The sequence below is a fragment of the Corvus hawaiiensis genome, chromosome 3 (genome assembly GCF_020740725.1).
Source record: "Corvus hawaiiensis isolate bCorHaw1 chromosome 3, bCorHaw1.pri.cur, whole genome shotgun sequence".
Classification (NCBI taxonomy): domain Eukaryota; kingdom Metazoa; phylum Chordata; class Aves; order Passeriformes; family Corvidae; genus Corvus; species Corvus hawaiiensis.
In genome coordinates this window covers 46228686-46253403 of record NC_063215.1, presented here as the reverse complement: position 1 = coordinate 46253403, position 24718 = coordinate 46228686, and the positions used below count along the sequence as shown (strand labels likewise).

At 40.9% G+C, this 24718-nt stretch overlaps 1 protein-coding gene across 3 annotated transcripts in view; it reads left to right on the top strand.

Annotated features, from left to right (window-relative positions):
* The window catches only part of PDSS2 (decaprenyl diphosphate synthase subunit 2), a 125767-nt gene that overhangs the window by 81555 nt on the left and 19494 nt on the right, over positions 1 to 24718 (top strand). For all 3 annotated transcript variants that reach the window (XM_048298867.1, XM_048298868.1, XM_048298866.1), the window contains 3 exons: positions 8020 to 8094; positions 16492 to 16665; positions 18741 to 18872. In XM_048298867.1, coding sequence (XP_048154824.1) covers positions 8020 to 8094; positions 16492 to 16665; positions 18741 to 18872 — 381 coding nt within the window. The remainder of the gene's footprint in view (positions 1 to 8019; positions 8095 to 16491; positions 16666 to 18740; positions 18873 to 24718) is intronic.

The following is a 24718-nucleotide window of genomic DNA, read 5'->3' as shown; positions in this document are numbered from 1 at the left end:
ATTTACAGGCTTTGAGATATATATGTGCATGTTACATACGTGTATGTGTGTGTGTGTGTATATATATATAAAAAAATAAATCTAATGGAATATTAAAGCCAAGTTTTGGAAGAAAGGTTTTTTCTCTTTTTTTAGTCAAAACCCCTCACTTTTCAGAGAAATTGTCTTTGAAAGATTTAAGACAAACATTTAAAAGTGTCTGTATTTAATATTTCTGTGACAGTTAACAAGAATATGTATCCAAGATCAATGCCAGAATATGTAGCAAATAGATATTCAAAAGAAAACAAAATTATTCTAAGAAATTGAAGCAATGAAAACTTTTGGGTATATGATGTTTTATTCTGCATGAGATGCATATTGTGGGAAAGGACTCTCAAGAGCCAGCAGTACTGCCACTTCACCACTAAATTAGAATAGGTATTGGCACTGCCTGCTTTTCTTAAATAGAGATATTTGTTACAGCTTTTTCTTTCACAGCCATGAATAATCATCATGGAGGAATTTGCTGCTAAATAGCTTTGGCCCTTACCTAAATTATAATATGAAAATGAATTTTCACAGAACAGGTACATGAAATGAGAGTACTGGTGAAATCTCTTCAACAAAAGCACTGGAGGAGCTTATATAGGGAAGTGGTGGAGTCACCATCCATGGAGGTCTTTAAAAGATATGTAAATGTGACAGGACATGGTTTAGCACTGGACTTGACAGTCCTGGGTTTAGTTTGGACTTGATGATCTTAAAGGTCTTTTCTAACCTAATGATTCTGTGATTCTAAGGTGATGTCCTCCAGAAGTGATATTTGCAATGTCAACTTCATTCTCTTTATAGCTGAAGGAGTGGAAGAACACAAGTTCCATTTTCAAGGCTTTATTTGAAGTCTGTTTCTCAAACATAGTAAGATTCCTGTTGAGAGTGCATAGTAGGATAAAAAGCAATCAGATCTACATTGGGTGAAATGCTATCCTAGTATTATCTGAAACTACTTTTTTTTTTTTTTTTTTTTTTTGAGTGCATATTTAACATATATTAACTTTCATCTTTGGATATGTGGGGTATTCTAGAGGTGCATTTTCATGACAAGGCAGTTAATATACAGTTTTGCAGGACTGGAGGTTATGGTAGCTGGTATATAGTCAGCCTATATATATATACACACACACATACATACATATATACACACATACATACATATATACACCTGGAGTGTGGCTTGAACAGGCAATACACTTTTAAAAAGTGAAAATACATTTTTGTGATGATTTGGTTGCAATTCAAAGCTGTTAGCAATGGCGATAAGAGTCTAAGATTAGTCTGGATGGCCTCTCTTAGTCTCCCAAGAACATAACTATTTATAATAGAGAAATCTGTTCCTAGTACAATCAGTAAACTTAACTCTTACCTGAGAGAGTATTTGTCACCAGCTCTGTAGCCTTGATTGTGTTATTTCAGAGATGAGAAAAGTTGTTGTTGGTGCTGCAGATGTAAATATGTAAAATCAACTGTGGTCTTCCTCCAGCAGCTGCTGGTGTCACAGATTGACAGGGAACTCTGGGGATCATGTAGTCCAAACCCCCTGCTCAAGCAGGGTCAGCTAGAGATAGTTGCCCAGAACTACGTCCAGACAGATTTTAAATATCACCAAAAATGGAGACTTGGCAACCCCTTTGGGCAACCTGATCCATTGTTGGATGGCCTCACAGTAGAATGTTTTCCTGTATCCAGATTGCATTTCATGTTTTCGTTTGTGCCTGTTGCCTCATCCTGTCAATGAGCACTGCTGAGGAGAATTTGGCTCCCTCACCTCCCGTCAGGTGTTTATACCCACTGTACTGTAGAAGAGGCTAAAGTAGATATGCTTTGTAAATAGAGCAATAGATTATATATCTTCCCCTCTCTTTTCACTGCTGTAAAGCTTGTCTTTAAAGTGAACCTTTCCATGGTAAATTTTTTAGTAGAAGTGCCTTTACATCTGGAGTGGTTTTAGTGTAATAATGTGGTAAAATGCTTAAGGTTTTAGCAGTCATGTAAATGAGTTAATTGTATTTTTAATCAAAATGCTGATGTATTTGACTTCTTGTTGGCTAACAAGAATATTGAATTTCTGGGTGAACTGTAACTGCTTGTTAATATTAGTGTTTTGAAATTCAACAGCATTTCACTTGGAGCCTAGAATCTGCTACCCCTGGTAAAGCGGGTTGTTGATTTGTTTGTTTAACAAACATCTGCAGCTTCATTAAGTTGATTTCATCTGTCAGATGCTAAACGATCTTACTTCTGATTCACCTTTGTTCAGGTACAGACTGTTCAAAATAGTTAATGCTACTTGCAGGTACAATTTGTGTTACGCACTTTAATCCTCAATTCATTTGTGAGCATAGCCCAGTTTAATGGTTGTCTGCCAGCAGCATGACTGGGAACAGTGTTTTATAGCCATGCTCTCCTGTCTCACTTATGGATGGGGAGGTGTTTCTATCTACAGAGCCCTGTAGTCACGATACCTTCTTTGTTCACTGTTGAAATGACCCATCCAAAAGGGTCCAGCTGAAGTACTCGGGTATTTCTCTATCCTGGGTCACTCAGTTGTTGAGTACTTTAGTGCGAGGATATGCTGCCATGGATCTGCAGTGGTAATAAGAAACTGTGAAAGGTATCACATGGAGGTAGACAAGGAAAGCAATATTTCATCTGTTGGTTATGTTGTCATTAAGGAAAATGAGTGAATAATGCTCTAAAAGTCTTTACCCTGATTAAATACAGTTCTGTAGATAGTGCTGCATCAGCATAAAAAGGGCAACCTAACTGGTGAAAATCCCTTAGGCAGACTGACCTTAAGGTAGATATTCAACAATATTAGCAGTTTTCAAATTGACAGCTGCTGATTATTTTTTATGTCTTAGAAGCACCTTTTTAACAAGTAGTGGGGTTGGGTGATGTGTTTACACTATATTGTTATATTGTATTTTGCTACTAATTCATCATTAACAGAATTAAGAAAACCATAACTGTGTTTTCCAAGACCACCTAAAGCATTCTAGAAAGCAAATTGCTGTCCTTTCTGTGTGTATCAACTAAGAGAGAGCCAGCTTCAAAAAACAGTAAAGCTCAAGATGATTTCAAATAATAAATCCAATAGGATTTGATAAACATTAGATTAAAAAAAACATTCTGTAGGCTGGCACACTTGGTTACCTGTATGACTAATGATGTTTGAGGAGATTACCAGGAAAGAAAATTGAATTTCACTGTTCTTGGAACTCCTTGCAGTTTTCGCTCCTTTTTTTTTTTGTGTTGGTTTTTTTTTTAGGCGTTCTTGAGCAATCAAAATCCAATATCAGCGCTTTGCTAAGTTTTGTCTTTAGCTTCCTAGTGTTGCAATGTTGCATGCAGTAGAGTATTTAAGGGCTTTCTGTGGAATTTTTAAGTGTTGAAGTATTTCCCAAATTAGTGCTTTTTTGGGGAAGGAAGTCAAATGCAAGCTGAAGGAATTTTTATCTGTGTATTTAATGGTTCCTGACCATCTAATTTTCTTCTTTATTTGTGTGGAGAAGTCCTGCTACATTTTTAAATCTACACATCAGCAGCAAGGATTGCGGTCTGTCATAGCAGATGTGTGAGGAAAGGATATTGTTTTAACATAAGGATGGAAGGAATTACTTGTGGCCCTTCTCAGAAGGAATTTGGCAAAGCTAAGGAAGTTTGTCAAAGAGAAATTGTGAGGGTTGAAGAACAAAGATATACCCATTGCTGTGTTCTTCCTGGTGCTGTTTCCTTGTCTTCCCACAAGAGCTTCATCCTTGCTGTGATGTTCCCCTTGAAAATATCCAATAGAGTCTGGAGAGACATGATATTACTACTCTGAAACAGAGTGGTCTGTGTAATCAATTCCATTTCAGCTGCTGAATTTAAAATAAAATGACCATTCTTTGAGTGGAGCTCAGATTCATTCCTTTTTGTAAACTAGAAGGAAAACCAGGAGAAAACCATAAGCAGTGTTATGTTGCAGTAAACTTGAAACAAAGTATTTTGAAGATAAGTGAAGGGAGCCAAGTGCTTGAATTGCTAAACTGATGGCACCAATGTCATCTTTTCATCCAGGTTGTCTAAAAACCCTGGGAAGGATGAGTGGGGCTCGGAATCCATTCTTTTTTACTGTGCTTGATGGAGTGTGAATAGTATTTTTTAACTCTGAAGAAAGTATTCTACTGAAATGTCTTATATTCTGTGATTTCCCTGCATTCCTTCCAGCATAGAGTATCACTTCCATTAAAATACACCTCTTTTTCTATAGACAGAGTTGAATGTCCCAGGACAGTCAACTGCAGTCATGAACTGGGCTGCTGTACCTGCAACAGTGAACATGTGGCCCTATTCTGTAACACCATGTATGGTGCTTTGGGAATTCTGAACTCTGAATTATCTTACAGATATGTCCTCAGTAAACTACATGGAGTTCTGATTTCAGGAAAAGGAAGGAAGACAATCATTAAGTGATTGGTTGGATGTCCTGAGTAATTTTCTGAACTAAATGAATTACCAACATTTTTATTATTTCTTCAAGTAATATATAGAAATTTTAAGCTTGAGCAATTAGACTCAAAGTAAACTTAAAGAGCCTTGAAGGGGTTAAAGCTGTGGCTTTTTGACAAACACGTTACTACACCAGAAAAGGGTAAATTAAGTTTCAACAAATTTCTGATTTTTAACCCTACAGAACTCTTCTGGAACTGAAACACAGCACAGTCTTTTGGACTATTTCATATTTGAATGAATTGGAGAGGTCAGAGCATGTGTTCTACCTTGCTGTGGAATGAGCAATCAAATGGCTGTGTCCAGAATTTACATCATGTTTTACACTTAGCCTGCCTAGATAGTAGGAGAGATTTTAGCTTTAACAATCTATCTCTTTTCCCTGTATTCATACTAAACTGATGGACTTTGTGTTGACTTTTAAGAAGCAGAAGAGATCACTTCCCTACAAAAAATGTTGAAGGAATACCTCCTTGGGAAAAAAAAACAACCCACACTAGCAGAACTGTCACAAAATGTGTTTAAAGGGTGTGAAATCACTTGCATGTGCATTTGTTAGCCCCTGGGCCATACCCAGTCGTGGGGTCACTGGAGGAGCAGAAGACAGCACTTTGGAAGATGCTGATGCAGAGTGGAAAATGAAAAATAGAGTGGAAGTTTATTTTCTCTCAATGTGAGGTTGCTTCTGCTCATCTTGAGTACCTGTGAGGAACCAGGCTTCTGAAAACCATGTTGAGGAGTGGAAAATAATGGGAAGAGAGGTTATGAATAGGCTGCCTTTGGTCTCTTTTGAGTTGCTGTTTTCAAGCACTAATTCTGGCAATCCTTTCTTCTCTTTCCTCGTCTCTGAACTTTTTTTAAATGGAGCTCAACTGTCAAATTAAAAGAGAAGCAGTTGAGAGCACTTCATTTTTCATCTAACTTTCTTACTCCTCAGACTTGCATCTCAAAAATGTCAGCACTGGTCAGAAAGGCAGTGATGAGAATGAAGACAGCTTGGATACTGTTTTCTGCTCTTACACTGGCATACTGCATGATTTTCTGGAAAATCAGTTCACTGTTGCCATTTTCCCCTTATATAAAATGGTAGGGAATAAATTTAACAGGGGATGTTGATTACTTTCAGATTTTTTGATGGAAAGTGCTACATAAGAGCTAGACAGTGTATCATTCCATGAATACTACTGAATCTGTAATAATTTTTCTTCCTCTGTCATTTTGGGATGCAGAAGAAAATTGCCTGGTTTCCTCGTTTCTCATTTCTTTCCCCAGCTCTCAGGACCCCCGGCCACTGACGTTAAGCAGGAGATGCTTTTTGTAGATCAGATTAAGGATTGGTGAGGTAACAGAGCCTCATACAAGTATCTAACTGTGTTCTTGAAACTGGAATTTCATTCCTCTTAGTGATCTGTATGGCCTTATATTTACCTTAAAAGTATTCTTTATATATATTTGGAGAGAAAGGAGGTAATATTAATACTAAATTCTCACTAACATATAGTGTTCAATATGTCACTGGTATTTAATATAATAAGGATTCTTCTAAACAGTTGATGTGTAATTCTCCTAAGATGTTTTATAAACTCTAAGAGGAAGAGGTACAATTGTTCACAAATGTTTCACCAAGCTTGCTTTAAGTCAGTTAAAATTGCCTTTGAGGGTAGACTTGCACTAAAATGAGGGAGGAGAGATAGAAAAAGAAACCCCAAAACAGGGTCCTGCTCAGTCTAGAGTTTCAGGCAAGAGAGGAAAAGGTTTAGTTATCCAGAGCCAGCTGCATTGTTAAAAGTTCATACTATCACTTTGACATTTAGAGTAGGACTCTGTGTCTTTGTAAATTCCTCTTCGTATTACCAGTGTAGGTCTCTTAGCTCAGACCATTTCACAAACCATAACATTTTTGAGTGAGTGATTGATCTGTATTATGTGTCCTAGCCATCAGAAGAATCTTGGGATGTTGCTTGTATAAACTGTAATACAATCTGATCCTGGGCATTTAGTTACAGACTTTCATAGACCTATTGGCGATACTCAGTCCTCCTGGATTTGGGAATAAGGCTTATCTGATACCTTAAAAAACAGGGGGGGCAGGGGGTGAGTGTTGTTGTTCAAAAAAAAAAAAAAAAGCGCCCCTCATTTTCTCTGATCCCCACTTAAATAACTCAACACATCTGGTAACACTGTAGGATCATTGTCCTTTCAGTTCCTTCAAAGCTCATATTGCTACAATATTTCTTTGGTGTCTAGTTTCCTAAAGGGCAATGTGAATTTTTTTTTTCAGGCTGTTTTTGTAGGTCTTGCAAATTAACCCATATGCATTGCAAGAAAAAACATGACTTTTAATCAGCACCATTTCTAAAGTTAGCGCTTGCTGTGTGTATATGAATATGTATATGAACCAGTGTTTAAAAAAAAGAAAACACAACCTTTCTGCTAGTATTCAAAACTAGCATACAAATGTGTTTTTATTATCAAATAAAGCGTGCCTAAATGTTAGAATATCTTTCTGTTAGGGCTTTTATCATTTGACTTCTTGTCTTCAGTTACAAGAATGATAAAAATTGAAACTAAATCTTTTAATTCAGCAAGAACTACATTGAATTTTAGGAAGCAAAAAGAGGAATCAGATATAGACTCATATGCATAAGAAATTACACATTCAAGAAATTAAAACTTTGTGAGCAACCAAAGAGGTAGCCTTAAGGTGTGCTTATTTGAAATGCCCGCATTTAATTTTACAATAAATCTGAGTATTTTGTTCCAATTAAGATAGTTCATGTGCACAACTTTAAATTTTACAGTAGTTCCAGGGAGACCGTGGACTACTTGTTTTACATTCTGGATCAAGTTCAGATTTTTAGGCTTCGCTTGAATAAAATAAAAAGTCTGAACCCTGAAGATAATACAGATTGATAAATCTGATTTAAACATTCCCATGTTGCAGACTTTCAGTGTATGTGGTATAGCTGAGCCTCAGGCCATGCGCTAAATACATCCACAGTGCATTCCCAGGGCACCCGAATACCAAGTGATCATGTTTGAAAGGTTACCTTTCTATGGATTCTGACTTTTCTGTATTAGCCACGAAGATTAGAATTTTAACAGCTCCCAAGGAGAGGTATTGTGAAGTATTTACTTGGCAGGAAAAAAACAAAACAAAACAAAGCCCAGATGAGGTACTGTCTCATATTCATGAACTGGGATTTACTAGTTCTGTGAACGTCCTTGTGAGAATACACTCTATAGTTCACACTGTAGGAAAAACAAGTCTTGTTTTTCATTTATGTTAACTTAAAACTTTGATAGAAGAGTTACTGTAGTAGAGGTTTTAGCACAGACGTATCACAGAATATATCTCAGTAAATCCTGAAGTCTTTCACAATTAGCTTTCTTCATGGTTTATCTCTCTGGAAATCTGGCAGTAGCTTTGTTAGTCAATTTGGTGATAATTAAAGATGTAAGGCTTTTTCTCCTTTTCTTTTACAGGTTGTGGAACTAATTTCAAGTGCTATTGGTGACTTAGTTCAAGGTATATATTATGAAAATTCAAAATCATCTGAGGTAAGAATTTCACTAGATTTATGTACCCAAGGCATTTGGTGATATTAATGTGTGACTATGGTAAATATGATGACTTTCTCACCTGTTTAAAAGGAGGGAGAGGGAGGAAGAGTTACTAGTCCTAGTGGGTTTCAGCAGTAACATCGTTATGACACCTGTAAGCTCTGATGGAAGTTTCTAGAAATGCTCAAGGAGGAACTATTTTGTCTTTGTGGGTGCTTAATAAAGTACTATTGTTTCATTACCAGGAGCTCTAGGCACACCTTACTACAGGCTTTCCAAATGCTTCCAGAGGTTCCTAGTCAAGGTTCTGTTAGAGGTATTTATTACAATGTTGTCAACATAATTAACATTTTCATGTCAAACCTGTTGTTTCCAAGCCCAAAGAGGTTTACAGAATGCTTCTTCATGAACTTATAACATGTCCTTTCTTCTGAGTTTTGTCCTGGAGTATTAGGAGTGTAGCACTGTGTTCTTCTCCATCAGAAGTCACCGTGCACATATTTCAGAAATCAGCATGGACCAAGAAAATAGCTGCCAGCGTTTCCCAACAAATAATCTTGTTTTTCTTTAAGGGCAATTGCAGATATTCTGTGTTATTGTCTGACAAGAACTGTAGTGAAAATTGGTCAAATTACATCTAGGTTTTTTTTATCTTTACTAGAATATTTAAGGAAATTTCTAGAGGCCATTCTTGGAGTAGGCTTGCATATTGGAGCAAAAAAGAGTTTTTTTCATTTAATATGGCTGTATCTTAACACATGCAATAAAATCAGTAGTTTAAAGTTGCCATGACTTCTGCAGGTTTTATGATAGCAAGTTTTCAGTCCCTGATGAGTACTGTGTATATGTGAGTACCGATCTTGAAATCCACTGAAGCAGATAGATTCACTTCTAGTGGCATTGTCTCACGTGCCTTGGAGACCTGAGCCTTATGGTTCAGCAGGTGTTGTGTACTGAAATTGCAGCTCTGGTTTACTATTGCTGTGTTGTTGTATGTAGCAAAATTGATACTGTGGTAAAATCCTGTTCTCATGGGTTGCTGATACAGTAGATGCCTGCCCTGATGCCTCTGCACCAACCAAACCAGTGGGCAAGTGGAGAGTGCCACTGGATAACAGCACTGTGTTCTGGAGGGTGCTGCTCCCTTGGACACTCCCTGTCTCTCCTGCTCTGCAGCAGCAAAGTCATGTCACTAAAACTAAAACATGTCACCTCGCTGAGGTGTATCCCTGTCATTTTGACTGAAACCAGTTGGGAAGGGAATGACCACGCTGCTGAGCTGAGCGAGAGCCTCCAGCAGGACAGCAGTAATGGCACACTCAGGAGCTGCCTGGGGCCCACAGCTCCCTGGGATGCATAGAGAGGACAGCATGCCTGCAGTGTCCTCTGGCACCCCTCAGGAGTGGATCCTGGGTGGAAGCATGGCAGGAGGGCAATGCTGGGAACTTGGCAGTGCTTCTGCACCTGCTGTGTTTAACCTGTGGATAAACTGACCTCAGCCTTCAGTGTTGCTCCCAAGGATTGTGCTCACAGTTATCTGTTAAAATAGATGACTTCTTTGAGACTTTTTGTAAAGAATGGTTAAAATTTTGTTTTCCATATTCTGGCAGGTTTCTAGATACAAGTAGATTGCAGGTATATTTTAAAAACGCTCACCTACTTTCTGCTTTTTCATGTGTAGAAATAAAGCTTTACAGATTCATCTCAGCAATGAAACTGCATTTTATTGTAACCATGGCCCCTGTATAAATGTGAAATCTTGTGGACTTATTTGGCTTCCTGCCACTGCTGAAGATATTAATGTTTTCTTTCTTAGTCATTCTTTTTCTGTTTTCTGTTGCCTTACTGAAGCCCTCCACATGTGTGGATTGCAAGGGGAAGTGTGAGATAAACTAAGTGCAGCTGCATGACATTTACCCTGCCCTGGCCCAATTACAAATAGCAAAGACTTATTTTGTTTCAGTGACTATTTCTGTCTAAGGAGAGTGGAAAGTACACTGTACCCTTCCTAAGGGGAACCCAGTTAACTCAAAACACAATTAGTGCGGTGGCGTAATAGAGACATTTACATGACAGTATCTGAAGTTCAGCCTTTATAATGGGTAGTGTGTGGCTTCTGATGAGACCTACAACAAGGTGTGGCATCTGCTTTAATTTTTTCTGTCTTGTTCTCTGAGAAATTTAGTTCCATGTTGTGCTGAGACATATCCCTACTACTCTCCTCGTGCTGTTCTGCCGGGGCAGTGTCCCATTCATGTCCTGAACATTTCTTTAGTGAAGACTGGCAAATAGACTTGTTCAGTTGTTGGTCTGTCTTATTTGTGTCCTTTGTGCATCTTTCCTCCTTCCCTAATTGCAATTTGGTTGAAAAAAAAATTGTGAACTATGTGTCCCAGAGGTAAGACAAATGCTTAAATCTGCTCCACAACTAAATCTCAAATGCCAAATTTTTTTTTCTTTTTAGGAATAGGGCACAGGGATGATAGCAATGGCATTTTCATTGCTGGGAATGTCTTAAATTTGGAAAAGCAGAAGGATATCTTCTCACCCTGTTTTTTTTTCCCTGAGGCAGGAAAACTGTACTTCGTATGTTAAATGTCCTTAATGCAGTTGTTTGTAGTTCTATGGTACCATAAAACAAACTACCTTAGCACTAAGATGTTTTGAACTTTGCTGAATGTCTACCTGAATGGTAGACAAAAATGCAAAAATATCTCTGCAAAGTTAACCTTTCTTTTCTGAGACCCTAAGTTCATGTTTACAAAAAAAAAGTTTCAGTCTTCTTCATTTGGACAGCCCAGTAGGAAAGTTGAAAGAATCATTTGACCTAACAAGACTGGCCTGATTTACTCCTGAATACATATAATGGATATAATTATCTGACAGCTCCATTACCACTTTTTTTTTGCTCTGCACAACCACATGCAATCCTACAGCTGTCCCATGTTAGTACATTCTGTTTGATCATTCTTCATCTTTTCTGCATAGGCTAGTCATTAGATCTGTGTGGAACCAGGAAAGAAAAAGCTAATATTTAACTTTCCATCATTATTTGAAGTGACAATCCAAACTATGAAGTGTAGGCTTTGACACATCCTGAAGGTTAAGGCTTGTCATTCATGTTCAAAGTAACAAACAGCTGCTGTGGTTTAAGACATTGCATTAGCAATATTAAGCTTATATTGGACTATTAGCTGGAGCTGAAAGGGTTGATGTGATAAACTATTGCAGTTTTCTGTGCTAAATCCCTTCTCAGCCCAAAATTCTGCAAGTGAAGGACATTCTTCCGAGTTCCTGTTTGCCTTTCCTAAATCTAGGTCTAATTTGGGAGTAAAAATTTTGCCTTAGTGAGTGCAAAGGTGAAAGTTGTCAAGTCTGGCCGTCAGTTGTGATCGTGGTATCTATTTTTAGCAGGAAAAACCCATTGCTCTGAGTCTCTGTTTCCAAATTTTAGGAGGCTGAAGGCTTCTAAAAGGTTTGCTAACTCAGAGAATACAGTCATATTTATAAACCCCCTCTGTTTTAATATTCCAGATCATTTAACAAATACTAATGGAGGTTACTTAATATTCCTGTCAGTTCACTGAACATGGGCAAGAGATACAAGGAAGCTCAAGGTCAAACAGCAGAGCCAAGGGAGGGACTTCAGTGTATTGACTCTTCTGCTTTACCTTCCAGAATGTTCCTGTAATCTTAAAGCATGAGGGACTTTGAGGGGAAATCACTTGCTTGGGTTTTGGCGATTTTTCCTTGTCTTCAGACTATCTAGCTGATGATAAATGTGCGTTAGCAAAGCTCATTATAGTGTCAGAATGGAGCCATTATGTAAGATGGGACCGTTCCCAACATGTTCCACTGATGGCCAGAAGAGCTCTTAGGAATTTTTGGTGCAATTGTGTGAAAGTTGTGCATAACTAATATGTAAAACAAGTTTAAAAAATAAATGCATTAGTAGCAAGTACTCATTGTATCAAACAGTGAATTAACAGGTATTTCTTTTAGATCACTGTAGGGTTTTTTAATGAAGATAAGTTTATTTTCTGGGAAAGGATGGGCTACATGCTGTGCCAATACTTCTTTGATGTTTTGTCCCTGGCCCTGCTTTGCAGAGTAATGTTTTGGAATACTGCACATGTTCATCAACTGGACTGCTATGAGTCTGTATTTTAAGTAAGGGATTCATTTCTAATTTTACTACAGGAGGTAAATCAAATATATTTTGAGTCATGTAAACCACCTTTTAGCAGGGCAGCAGAGCCAGAGTTTTCACTTTTTTTAAACAAATGTTTTTGTTGCAAGGCAAAAGGAAAGCATAAAATATGGAATTTGAGTAAAGAGCATCTGTGGAAAGAATAGGAAAATGTGTTAGGGGAAAAAAAGCATAGCTAGAAAGAAGGCCAGTGTTATTTATTTACTGCTTTTGTTCTTTTAAATACTAAGTTTTTCCAGAGAGATTTAAAAGTAACAGATGTGAAGAGGTATTTATCTTTATGATAAGTTTACAAACTTCGTTTTTAAAACCGGGTCTTTTTTTGTACAGTGTCATGATAAAAGTCGTCAGTGGCTTGCTTTATTGACCCATTTGCAGACACCCTTGTTCCTCCAAAAGCAGTGAAGACGGGTATTAATAGACCAATAAAACATGCCCTGTCATGTTCAGCAAGCATGAATACATCTGCTGAAAGCTTATGTGAACCATGTGTGAAATGTTTTACAGGGTCTTGCTGCTGGTAGAGTGATTCATAGTTGCATTGGATTTTATTTATGTAAAATAGAAGTTCTTGAATTACCTAATTTAAAACTTTGAATATGCAATGTAAAATTATTTCTGTGTGTTACTGTGGATTATTTGCCCATTGAGAACTGAACTAATGTTTGATATAAGTGATTCAGACATTTGGATCATTTTGTGCAACAGCAGATGGTTAAGAAAGAGCTGCCATGGTATGCAAATAAATGAAGGGCTCCCTTACAAACTATAGCTGAAGTTTAAAGTCTCCGACTTCTGCTCCTTCTTGGTTTTGCAAATGGGTTTGTGCACTTTTAAGACATGTTTTTCATTCATATTTCCTTAATACGTTTTTGGCTGAACCTCATATAAGAATCTTCGTCGGCATGATAAACTGAGTTACTGTAAGTGTTGTTTTTGTCCTGGGGATCCTTGATATGCTCACTAAGAGCTGCCCTTCCTGATGGTTATGATTGCATATTTTGTCCTGCAATTTCATTTTCTAGAAGTTTTTTGTTTCCTGAGATGATTGTTTTAAACAGGGTTTAAATTATGGAAGTAGTTTAATAAAAAAAAAATCTCAAATAGACAATTTCTAACAAAACAGTAACTGACCTTGCCAACAGTAAAATGGGAGCACCCTCAGCTGTTCTTCATTTCCCATTGGAAATGATGATCAACAGAGCTGGATTTGGATATTTTCCCTGTACTCTCTTGCTGACATTATGTAAACTGTAACTGAAGTTGGCTGTTTTCTTCCAGTGATGGTGAGGGGTTCAGCTCTCTTCATCCCACCACCTCTTGCCACCCTGACAGCATCAGGGGTGCTTGCGATCTGTACCCATTTCTTGGTGACAGAACTTGTGAATGAGGTCATTCTGCAGGCATTAGTTAATCGAATGTCTGAGCACTATCAACTACAACTAAAATTAATTTGACTTCAGAGAGGTTTTTATATGAGAGTCTTAGGAGTCTTTTGGGCCAGGTGATGTCCGCTTTTATACACACTGCTGACAAAACAAAGCTTACAAAGCAGTGAAAATTTCTCTAGAAAGAAAGAGCTGTCAAGATGTCAGATTTTACAGCCTTTGCAATCTAGAACCAGTTAGGGTTTTCCCTTGATGTTTTTTAAATAGTGTTTAGATCTTGTCCTACATACCCTTGTAAGAATGTGGTGTGGTTGGTGGACACTTTATGTACAACATGAGAGTTAAGCTTGGAAAAAAATGGCATTGTTGGAAAATTTTGCTGAAGAAAGGATGTGTCTGCCTCTGTCTTAAGCAGCAGAAGCTTTAAGGGGTATGTGGTCATAAGAAGTTTTGTGATTAAAATCAGCTATATTCTGGCAAGCAAGATCATATGCTAAAGCGCATCCATATGGACATAACTGGCTTGTTTTGTAGCTCAGAGACTTACAATAGTTATGTTTTTAAGATTTCAGTCTTCAAATTTGTGTTCAATTCTTGTGTGGTTTTTGAAGTTATATGCTCATTTTGGGTGCTTGAAGCTTTTGCATAATGTTCATGTAGTGGACAGTAACTTTTTCTGCCACGATTTCCAATCCTGTTAATGAAATTCATACTTGTTTAGGAATATAATTTTGTAAGAAATCATAGAATTAATTTTCTTGTATACATTGAGTTGCAGTGACTGTTTAAGCTTCTTCAATTCCTTCAGTTGATACTGGATAATGTCTGCATTGCTCTTGCTGCTCAAAGGCTTCAGAAAGCAAACATTTTCAACTTATGGATCTTCTGAAAGATTTCTTTAACTTCAAAATTGTTTCAGGATACCTTTCTAGAGTATTTTTTTCTTATTTGGATGTAAAACCAATGATTATAAAAATCACTGCCAATTTTCAATATCATCCAGCGAATTTCAGTAAATACTGTTTTTTCACTGAGCAGATTGGTTGTTAAGGAAAAGATTGTGTTTCGTCTTCCAACAGCTCCTGATTTTAAATTTAAAATAAATTGACCTATATCTAAATGGAAAAAAAAGGGACTTGATATATGGGAAACTACTTGAATTAAATGCTCATTTTGACATTTTGCCAGTCAGGGGAATTTGCACATGCTCTGGGCTGAGTTAAGATATTAAAACAAAAATACAGAAACAGAGGAAAGTTTAGGCTTGACTTTGTAAGTTGTTATATGCATAATAGCAAACATGTGGTTTCTCTGTTCTTCACTTTCCTTGTATAACTTAATAGTATGTCTGAAAGCAAAGGTATTTTGATACAGCTCTGTATTACTTGGCATTGCAGAATTCTCCTACTTTTTCCATTAGTCTCAAATTATCTTCTCCCTTGTAACACAGCACTTCTGGGTGATATCCATAAGGGAGGAAAATTAGAGCTGAACGGATGGATTCTATTTCATTTGTTACTGATTTCATGACAGATAATACCTTGCTAGAAAACTATAGGGTCACACAGAATTACTTCTTGCTCATTTCTAAGTAATTTAATTGACATCACTTTGAGGGAAAAGGTTTGTTGTACAAGAGGGGTTTTTATATTACTCTTTTAAAGAATATCTTTTGGCTTAGTGTATGTTACAGATGTAGCTGAACTGAGAAATTACAAAATTTTTAACATTTTTGTGCTTTAAATTTTTTTTCTGTAGCTTCTCATTACTGATTTTATTTTTTTTCTAAGCAAAACAGCTGTGATCTTTTCTGGTTTGGGTTTTTTCCCCCCTCCTTAGAGAGTACCTGAGGGTGTGACAGTATGTAAGACAGATTAAAGTAATGTCTAGCTTTGAAGACATGAGTGAATTAGTGGCATATTAACACCTTATGAATCAAAGGAATGGCAGCTGAATTTGGATTTTGGGAGAAAGTATTTGATTTGTGTTAATTAAAACACTGTGGAAAGTAATCCAAATAAATACTTTAGATACAAAAGATTTTGAGACGTGTTGAGCATCTCTGACCTTACAGTCAAGGTGATAAAGTTCAGTAGATGCATCACTGAAATGCCTCTATCAGTCCCTGAGAAAGTTAATTAATCCCTGATACCCCTGACACTTCTAAATTGCAACTTTATTTATTTTTTAATACTTTCCGTCATTCCTCACCCTTAATATGGGAGCAGAAGAGGTACAAGTCCTCCCTCACAAACCTTCATTTTTTTCAGTGCAGTCTATAAGAATTTTTAACACCTGTTGTAATTAGTTTTTTTCTTGACTACAAAGGAGAAATTGTAGGAACTTCTCAAGTTTGTTTGGGATTGTTGGTTCTTGGTAACTGGGAAGGGGCTGAACTTCAGGTGTACTCCAGGGTGGTCTGCTTTTTGAGTTTGTTTTGTTGTTTTGGAGTTTTGGTTGTGGGGGTTTTTCTCTCCCCAGTCCCTCATGAGGGCTATAGTTGGCTGTTAAAGTTCAGTGTGATGATACAGTCATTAAAAAAGATTTATATTGAATCTGTTGACAGCTCCACATATTTTGTATTTTTTGAGAAGAAAATTTTGTTTGAAGCTGCCAGTATATTTATTCTGATACTTTTGTGTATTCATCCCCAAAAGAATTTATTTGGCACCATGGCACCCAGAGTTCTGTTTGTTACTTACCACACATTACTCACCTGTGCCACACTGTTAACTTCTGTGAGCTGACACATGTTCAGTTTTGGTGTTTTCATGTTAGTCTTTGTTTCATTTTCAGGAGAACTGCCTTACAGATGACATCGGCATATCTAGGTGGAAGGAGCAGGTTTTCCTGTCACACAGTGCTTTGCTGGCAAAGAGCTGCCAGGCTGCAATGGAACTAGCAAAGCACAGCGTTGAGATCCAGGACATGGCATTCCAGTATGGCAAGCATATGTCTATGAGCCATAAGGTACACCTTTTTCCTTTTGTTCTGGGAGCTTAAATATAGAAAGGCTTGTAAGATGTGTTGCTCGTGAGCTCTGTCATATACTGCATGACTTACGCTGTAGGCTTTGGCCAGCAGGTGAGTGTTGGGAAATTTGACTGCTGTATGGAGTGAGGATGTTTGCAGAAACTGTTGGTATGAACAGTGCTTGTGAACTACCAAAATTGCACTCCTGGCAACGGAGCTCATTACATTCAAGGCTCTGTTAACTTCCTCTAGCACATCTTTCTGCAGCAGCTTAAAACTTTACCTTCTCTGCTCCTGCATTATTCCGAAACCCACTGTCCCATTAACAGGAGTTGCAGGAGGAAACATGTCATAGGATATGTTAAATTGGAAGGGACCCACAAGGATCATCAAGTCCAACTCCTGGCCCTGCCCAGGACCATCCCCAAGAGCCACACCATGTGCCCAAGAGCATTGTCCAAATGCTTCTTAAACTCTCTCAAGCTGGTGCTGTGACCACTTCCCTGGGGAGCCTGTTCCAGTGCCCAACCACCCTCTGGGTGAAAAACCTTTTTCTAATACCCAAACTAAACCTCCCCTGGCAAAACTTGGGGCCATTCCCTCGGGTCCTGTCACTGGTCACCACAGAGAAGAGATCAGTGCTTGCCTCTCCTGTTCCCCTCACAAGGAAGTTGTAGACTGCAATGAAGTCTCCCCTCAGTCTCCTCCAGGCTGAACAGACCAAGTGCCCTCAGCTGCTCCTCGTATGGCTTCCCTCAAGGCCCTTCACCTTTGGACACTCTCCAATAGCTTAATGTCTTTCTTACATTGTGGCACCCCAGACTGCCCCCAGCACTGGAGGTGAGGCCGCCCAGTGCAGAGCAGAGCAGGACAATCCCCTCCCTTGCCTGGCTGGCGATGCTGTGCCTGATGCCCCCCAGGACATTGTTGGCCCTCCTGGCTGCCAGGGCACTGCTGACTCATGTTCAACTTGCCATTGACCAGGAGCCCCGGGTCCCTTTCCACAGCACTGCTTTCCAGCCTCTCATTCCCCAGTCTGTACGTAATGTGTTGGGTCTTGGCTGCCACCGTGCAGAGATTTGTACTGTAATGTTCAGCTGTCTGCAGCAGCATGGGCTGAGCCATATCCCCTCTGAATAACCCACTGTGGAGGGAACTTCCATAGAGGGCAGCTGGAAGATAAGGAGGGTGGGCAGGAGCAGCCGGCGCCTCTACAGCAGTAGGATTTCCTGGACAAGGTCTCTGACCTCCCCTAGAAGACTTTCAGTCTGCAGCTAGAGTTAGTCCAGAGGAAAACACAGATCTGCTTCTGCTGTATTGCACCACTTGCGAGGTTAGATGTAGCTTGAGACAGGCAGACAGACGTCCCATCTGCTTCAGCTGAGTTGATTTATGCTGTTTCTAGTTCCTGCAGGAGAAGGAAGTGGTTTTATAAAGCACAGTTTTACTGCCACAGAAATGCCACTATATGCTATTACTAGGTACAATTCTACCAGTAAATTACTTCAAGTGCAGTTATCTCCTTAATATTTTGTGTATGCTTTAATATTAATATATTCACCATTGACACATAGTTGTGTATTGAGGATTGCATATTTTTCATAGAAAGCTCCTAGCTATATAGCATTTGCTCTGTCAGAAGGAAGGTCATACTGTGTCCACTTCCTCAGGTACTGAAAAGTAGAATGTAGTACCCTGCACAGATGAAAACCTGATCTTCTTCCCACCAAAGACTGGATCATTCTCTCCTTTATATTTTTTTCTGTTTCTTGCCACTCTGCAGTCTCCTACCTAGCTGTGTCCCATGGCTTGCCCAGCTCTGCAAGGTGTCCTTTATCTGTGTCTTTGCAGACTCTCTACATGCTTCTCTTTACCACATCTTTCCACCACTGCTTTGCTTTCAACATCTTTCTATCCCTCCCCCAAACTTGAAAAAGTGCAACCAGAGTACAAGTGTCAGAGTAGGAAGTGATAAGTAGGTGTAGAATCAGGATGTGGACCTCAGTTTGAGGGGTGGGTGAATACATATAGACTCTTCCTGGGAACTGAATGGGTGTGTTCTTCTTTTTCAGCTACATTCAGACCTGCAGCCATTTGTTAAAGAAAGTTCTACTGACACCATGGCCTTCAGTTTGAATTCTGCTCCTGCAATCCTTCATCAGGAATTCCTTGGAAGGGAGGCATGGCTTAAGCAGATTAGAGAGGTAAATTAAAGCACCGTTTAGAATTTCCTGGTTTTGCCATTTGTCTATCTCTTCCTATCTATACTTTCAATCTGCAAAGAAACTTAGAAATTAACAAAAGGTTTACCTATGCTCTCCAGTGCTTAATATCTCTTTCATCCACGCTTTCAACAAGGGGAAATTTAGGGACCTGACAGTCAAGCTCTCTCAGACTTTTGTATGTCAGTGTAACACGCAGATTCATTTGCGTGGAGCATATGTGTGTTCCTCTGCGCTGCTTGTGCAGTCCCACGTCTTAGCGTAAAGCTACTTTCGCTGGCAGTGTAAAGCAAAGAACTTCAGCCATCACAGTGGTTGAGAGGTAGGCACACATTTCCTTTGCCAACATGATGCTGGGAGTAGTAATTTTCAATGGAAGGGGAAAGATCTGTGGGACTTGGCTTTCTGACCACCACAAAATAGATCTAGCTCTCTGATATTACTCTTCATTCTCTTATTTAGCTGGTTTTTTCCTCTAATTTTTACATGAGGAAGGCAATAAGAATAAAATAACTGTGTGGTAACTGTCTTGTACCACAGCAGGATTCAGGTCCATGAATAGCTTCCTGGGTATTGCTGAAGCACAAATAGATAACTGTAAAAGACAGCAAGAGGCGAAAGGGGGAGGGAGAAGCACCAAAATGGCCAAAATTAAGCATTCTGTTGAGTTCCTGCATCAGTTGGACATGTTTTGTCTGTCTAAACAACAGTGATGACTGCCATTTGGAAATTCATGCCTGTTGTTATACAGTTTGTTAGAAAGGCTACTGCCTTCAATAAGAAGCTGGCTCTGTGCAAGCATATTCATTCAAGATGTGCTTGCCGATGGTTCCTTTCCTTGCTGGTTTGAAAGCAGGAATCAGGTACAGGATGTGGAGTCTAAACCTCTGCCTAGTTCTGTGTTCTAACCTGCCTTCACATACTGCAAACAAGAGGCGTGTCTCTTCAGCTGTGAAATTTTGGGAGGTGTATGCAGAATCTACAGTATTAGAGTGGTATGGAATGGGGGGGAAATCTTAAAATAAAGCAAAGCTATTGTCACTTTGAAATTAGGGACTGGTAGCTGAGTAGTTCATAGTTCCTAATCACTGGTAGTGCCTGATGAGGAATTTTGGAATTCAACAGTAACAAAAGAAGGCTTATATGCAAGTCAAATGTAAATGGATTTGGATTATTGCAACTGGAGAATAATGGCATTTCCACAGCACAGTGTATAAAAGCTCTGAAACCATTTCCCATCTGCAGAATCTAGAGGAGGTTGCAGGACTCCAGGAGTGCCGTCTGTCTACTTACTAAATTTTCATACCAAAAATGGGCATTATAGAAACAATGAAGCAGTTCTCGGTGAAGGGGGTGGGGGTGCCAAGTGACATGTACTATGCAAAAGTGTTTGCTATCTACTAGTACTATTGTACTTCATACATTTATTTTTATGCATACACATATATACTTTATACATGGTATTTACTGTGCTACCATTACTACCAACTACAATGTGGAACACCTAGTCCAGGAGCCTTTCTTGACTTGTGTTGGTTTAGAAAGGAAGATTATCTTTGATTAACTACAAGCTCTTTGAGATATCATCCACAGTCACATTCACTATGTATTCAGTGTAGGCTAAGCACTCAAACCAGAAACTTTCTCACGTTGGCAGTGCCCATAAGGGTACACTCATAAGCCACCCTCTCATGCAATGTAATTTCATAGAGTCACAGAATGCCAGGTTGGAAGAGACCTTCAAGATCACTGAGTCCAACCCATGTCCTAACACCACCTCAACTAAACCATGGCACTGAGTGCCACATCTGATCTTTTTTTAAACACATCCAGGGATGGTGACTCCACCACCTCCCCAGGCAGACGATTCCGGTACTTTATCACTCTTTCAGTAAAAAACTTTTTCCTAACATCCAGCCTAAATTTCCCTTGGCACAGCTTAAGACTGTGTCCTCTTGTTCTGTCAGTTGCTGCCTGGAAAAGGAGACCAACCCCCACCTGACCACAGCCACCTTTCAGGGAGTTGTAGAGAGTGATAAGGTCACCTCTGAGTCTCCTTTTCTCCAGGCTAAACAACCCCAGCTCCCTCAGTCGTTCCTCACAGGGCTTGTGTTCCAAGCCCCTCACCAGCCTTGCTGCCCTCCTTTGGACAAGTTCAAGTGTCTCAACGTCCTTCTTGAGCTGAGGGGCCCAGAACTGGACACAGTACTTGAGGTGTGGCCTCACCAGTGCCGAGTACAAGGGAAGAATAACTTCCCTGGTCCTGCTGGTCACACAGTTTTTGATACCAGGATGCCATTGGCCTTCTTGGCCACCAGGGCACACTGCTGGCTCATGGTCTGTTGGCTGTTGACCTGTACCCCCAGGTCCCTTTCTACCTGGGCACTGTCCAGCCACACCGTCCCCAGCCTATAGTGCTGCAGGGGGTTATTGTGGCCAAAATGCAGGACTGGGCACCTGGACTTGTTAAACTTCATCCTATTGGATTCTGCCCATCCATCCAACTGTTCCAGGTCTCTCTGCAAAGCTCTCCTACCTTCCAACAGATCGACACATGCTCCCAGCTTGGTGTCATCCACAAATTTACTAATGAAAGACTCAATACCCTCATCCATGTCATCAATAAAAATATTGAACAGAACTGGTCCCAGTACAGACCCCTGAGGGACACCACTGGTCACTGGCCGCCAGCTGGATGCAGCACCATGCACCAGCACTCTCTGGGCCCGGCCATCCAGCCAGTTCTTAACCCAGCAAAAAGTGCACCTGTCCAAGCCGTGTGCTGCCAGCTTTTCCAGGAGTTTACTGTGGGAGACAGTGTCAAAGGCTTTGCTGAAGTCCAAATAGACAACATCCACAGCCTTTCCTTCATCTACCAGAGGGTCACCTGGTCATAGAAAGAGATCAGGTTGGTCAGGCAGGACCTACCCCTCCTAAATCCATGCTGGCTGGGTCTGATCCCCCGGCCATCCTGTAGTGATGGCACTCAATATAAACTGCTCCATTACCTTGCCGGGTACCGAGGTCAGACTGACTGGCCTATAATTTTCAGGATCCTCTTTCCTACCCTTCTTATGAATGGGCATCACCTGGCCAGCTTCCAGTCATCTGGAGCCTCACCAGTGAGCCAGGACTGTTGGTAAATGATGGAGAGTGGCTTTGCAAGCTCATCTGCCAGCTCCCTCATCACCCTGGGATGGATCCCATCTGGTCCCATAGATTTATGAACATCCAAGCGGCTCAGCAGTTCTCTGACTGTCTCCTCCTGGATAACGGGGGACCATCCTGCTCCCTGACACCATCTACCAGCCCAGGAGGACAGTTGTCCTGAGGACAAACCGTCTTTCCGATAAAGACCATGGCAAAGAAGGCATTAAACACCTCCACCTTATCCCCATCTGCAGTCACTGAATTCCCTCCCACATCTAGTAGAGAACCAAGGCTGTTCTTGCCCTTCCTTTTGCTGTTAATGTATGTCTCGGTTTTGAAAGACAGGTGTCTGCTAAGGAAGGCAGAGGCCCCCCTTGAAGTGGCAGATATAACCCCTTTTCCCTCCAAGTTATTATATTTTGAAATCAAGAGCCTTTAGGCGAAGATGTGGGAAATAGGAATAACAGTTCTTTACTATATATATATATGTATATAACCAGTCAAACAAAACAACAACAACTATGGCAGTAACAGCAATCACAAACCCAGTCCCAGCCCTCTCGGCTGTCGGGCCCTTTCCCCTCGGGTGCAGTTCCGCTCGCAGCCGGCAGGGGCGCTGGCGGCTCCCGGTGAGCAGGGCAGGTGCGATGGTTCCCCCGCGGCTGCAGGGGGCGCTCCGGAGCGAGCTCGGGAAACCCGCGGCTCTGGTGCCCTGGGATCCCGGGAAGGGATGGAACAAAGGCTTCACAAACCCCTGGGCAGCTGATCCCGGACTCTCAGGAACAGCAGGCTGGAATGGCAGGGACGAACGCAAATCCCGGGTGGCAGACGAGATGTATCCAGATGGGAAAAAACCACGGAGGCCCAGGCAGGCAGGGCGAGCAGGGCTACAGCGTAGCGAAAGCTCGAAGCAGCAGCGGAGCAGGACAGCCACAGCTCGGTCTCCAGCAGGGCAGGGAAAAGCGGCTTTTGGGGTCCCGGCGTTGCTTCCAGCAGGAAGAAAGAACGGCCAAAAAGAAAGCAGCAGCAGCTCCTTTCTCTGCAGCTTCTCTCTCCGGACGCTCAGAGCGAACTGTCCCCACACCCAGGTGTAGACAAAAGAGTAGCCAGGCCCGCCCCACTCCCCTTTTTGTCTTTCTTAAGTACAGCTATTTGTCCCCTAGCAACATGCATATGGGAGAAAATTCCTTTAACAGGAAAACCTAAGACTAAACTAAAACCCCAACATTATCCACCCCGAATTTTTTCCCATACTAACATGTTACATGAAACTTAACTTTTTTTTTTAACCATATAAATCTATGCATTACCCAAATTATATACAAATATACATGCTGATATTGATACAAGTGCAGAGCCATGGGTAGTTCACCCTAAAACAAGGTCCTCTTGAGGTAAGCATCGGGTCTCTCCATCCTTTTGCATCACCCACCAGGTGCAACCTGGTCCCTGAGCAAAAACAACCCCACGGATGGGTTTGTCTTTGCTCAAGGCAGACTTTACCCAAACAGTTTTTCCAAGCATACCTCTCATGTGCACCACTGGAACCTTATCTCCATCTGTTGTTTGTAGGGGTTCGGATTGGGCAGGGCCTGCTCGGCTGGTGGAACCTCGAGTGTTAACTAACCAGGTGGCTCTTGCTAAATGCATCTCCCAGTTTTTGAAAGTCCCCCCACCCAGTGCCTTCAAGGTGGTTTTAAGCAGACCATTACACCGCTCAACCTTCCCAGCTGCTGGTGCATGGTAAAGGATGTGGTACACCCACTCTATGCCATGTTCTCTAGCCCAGGTGTTTATAAGGCTGTTCTTGAAATGAGTCCCATTGTCAGACTCGATTCTCTCAGGGGTGCCATGCCTCCAAAGGACTTGCTTTTCCAGGCCCAGGATGGTGTTCCGGGCAGTAGCATGAGGCACAGGGTAGGTCTCCAGCCACCCAGTGGTGGCTTCTACCATTGTGAGCACATAGCGCTTGCCTTGGCAGGTTTGAGGCAGTGTGATGTAATCAATCTGCCAGGCCTCCCCATACTTGTATTTGGACCATCGCCCGCCATACCACAGAGGCTTCACCCGCTTGGCCTGCTTGATCGCAGCGCATGTCTCACAGTCATGGATAACCTGGGAGATACTGTCCATGGTTAGATCCACCCCTCGGTCTCGTGCCCACTTATAGGTGGCATCTCTGCCCTGATGACCTGAGGCATCATGGGCCCATCGAGCTAGGAACAGTTCTCCTTTATGTTGCCAATCCAAGTCTATCTGGGACACCTCTATTTTCGCAGCCTGATCTACCTGTTTGTTGTTACGATGTTCTTCATTAGCCCGGCTTTTGGGGATGTGAGCATCTACATGACGGACCTTCACGGATAGCTTCTCTACCCGAGTGGCAATGTCTTTCCACTCTTCAGCAGCCCAGATTGGTTTTCCTCTGCGCTGCCAGTTTGCCGCCTTCCACCTTTCCAGCCAACCCCACAGAGCATTGGCTACCATCCATGAATCGGTGTAGAGGTAGAGCTTTGGCCACTTCTCTCTTTCAGCTATGTCCAGAGCTAATTGGACAGCTTTGAGCTCAGCAAATTGGCTCGATCCACCTTCTCCTTCAGTGGCCTGTGCAACTTGTCGTGTGGGGCTCCATACAGCGGCTTTCCATTTCCGGCTAGCGCCTACAATTCGGCAGGAAC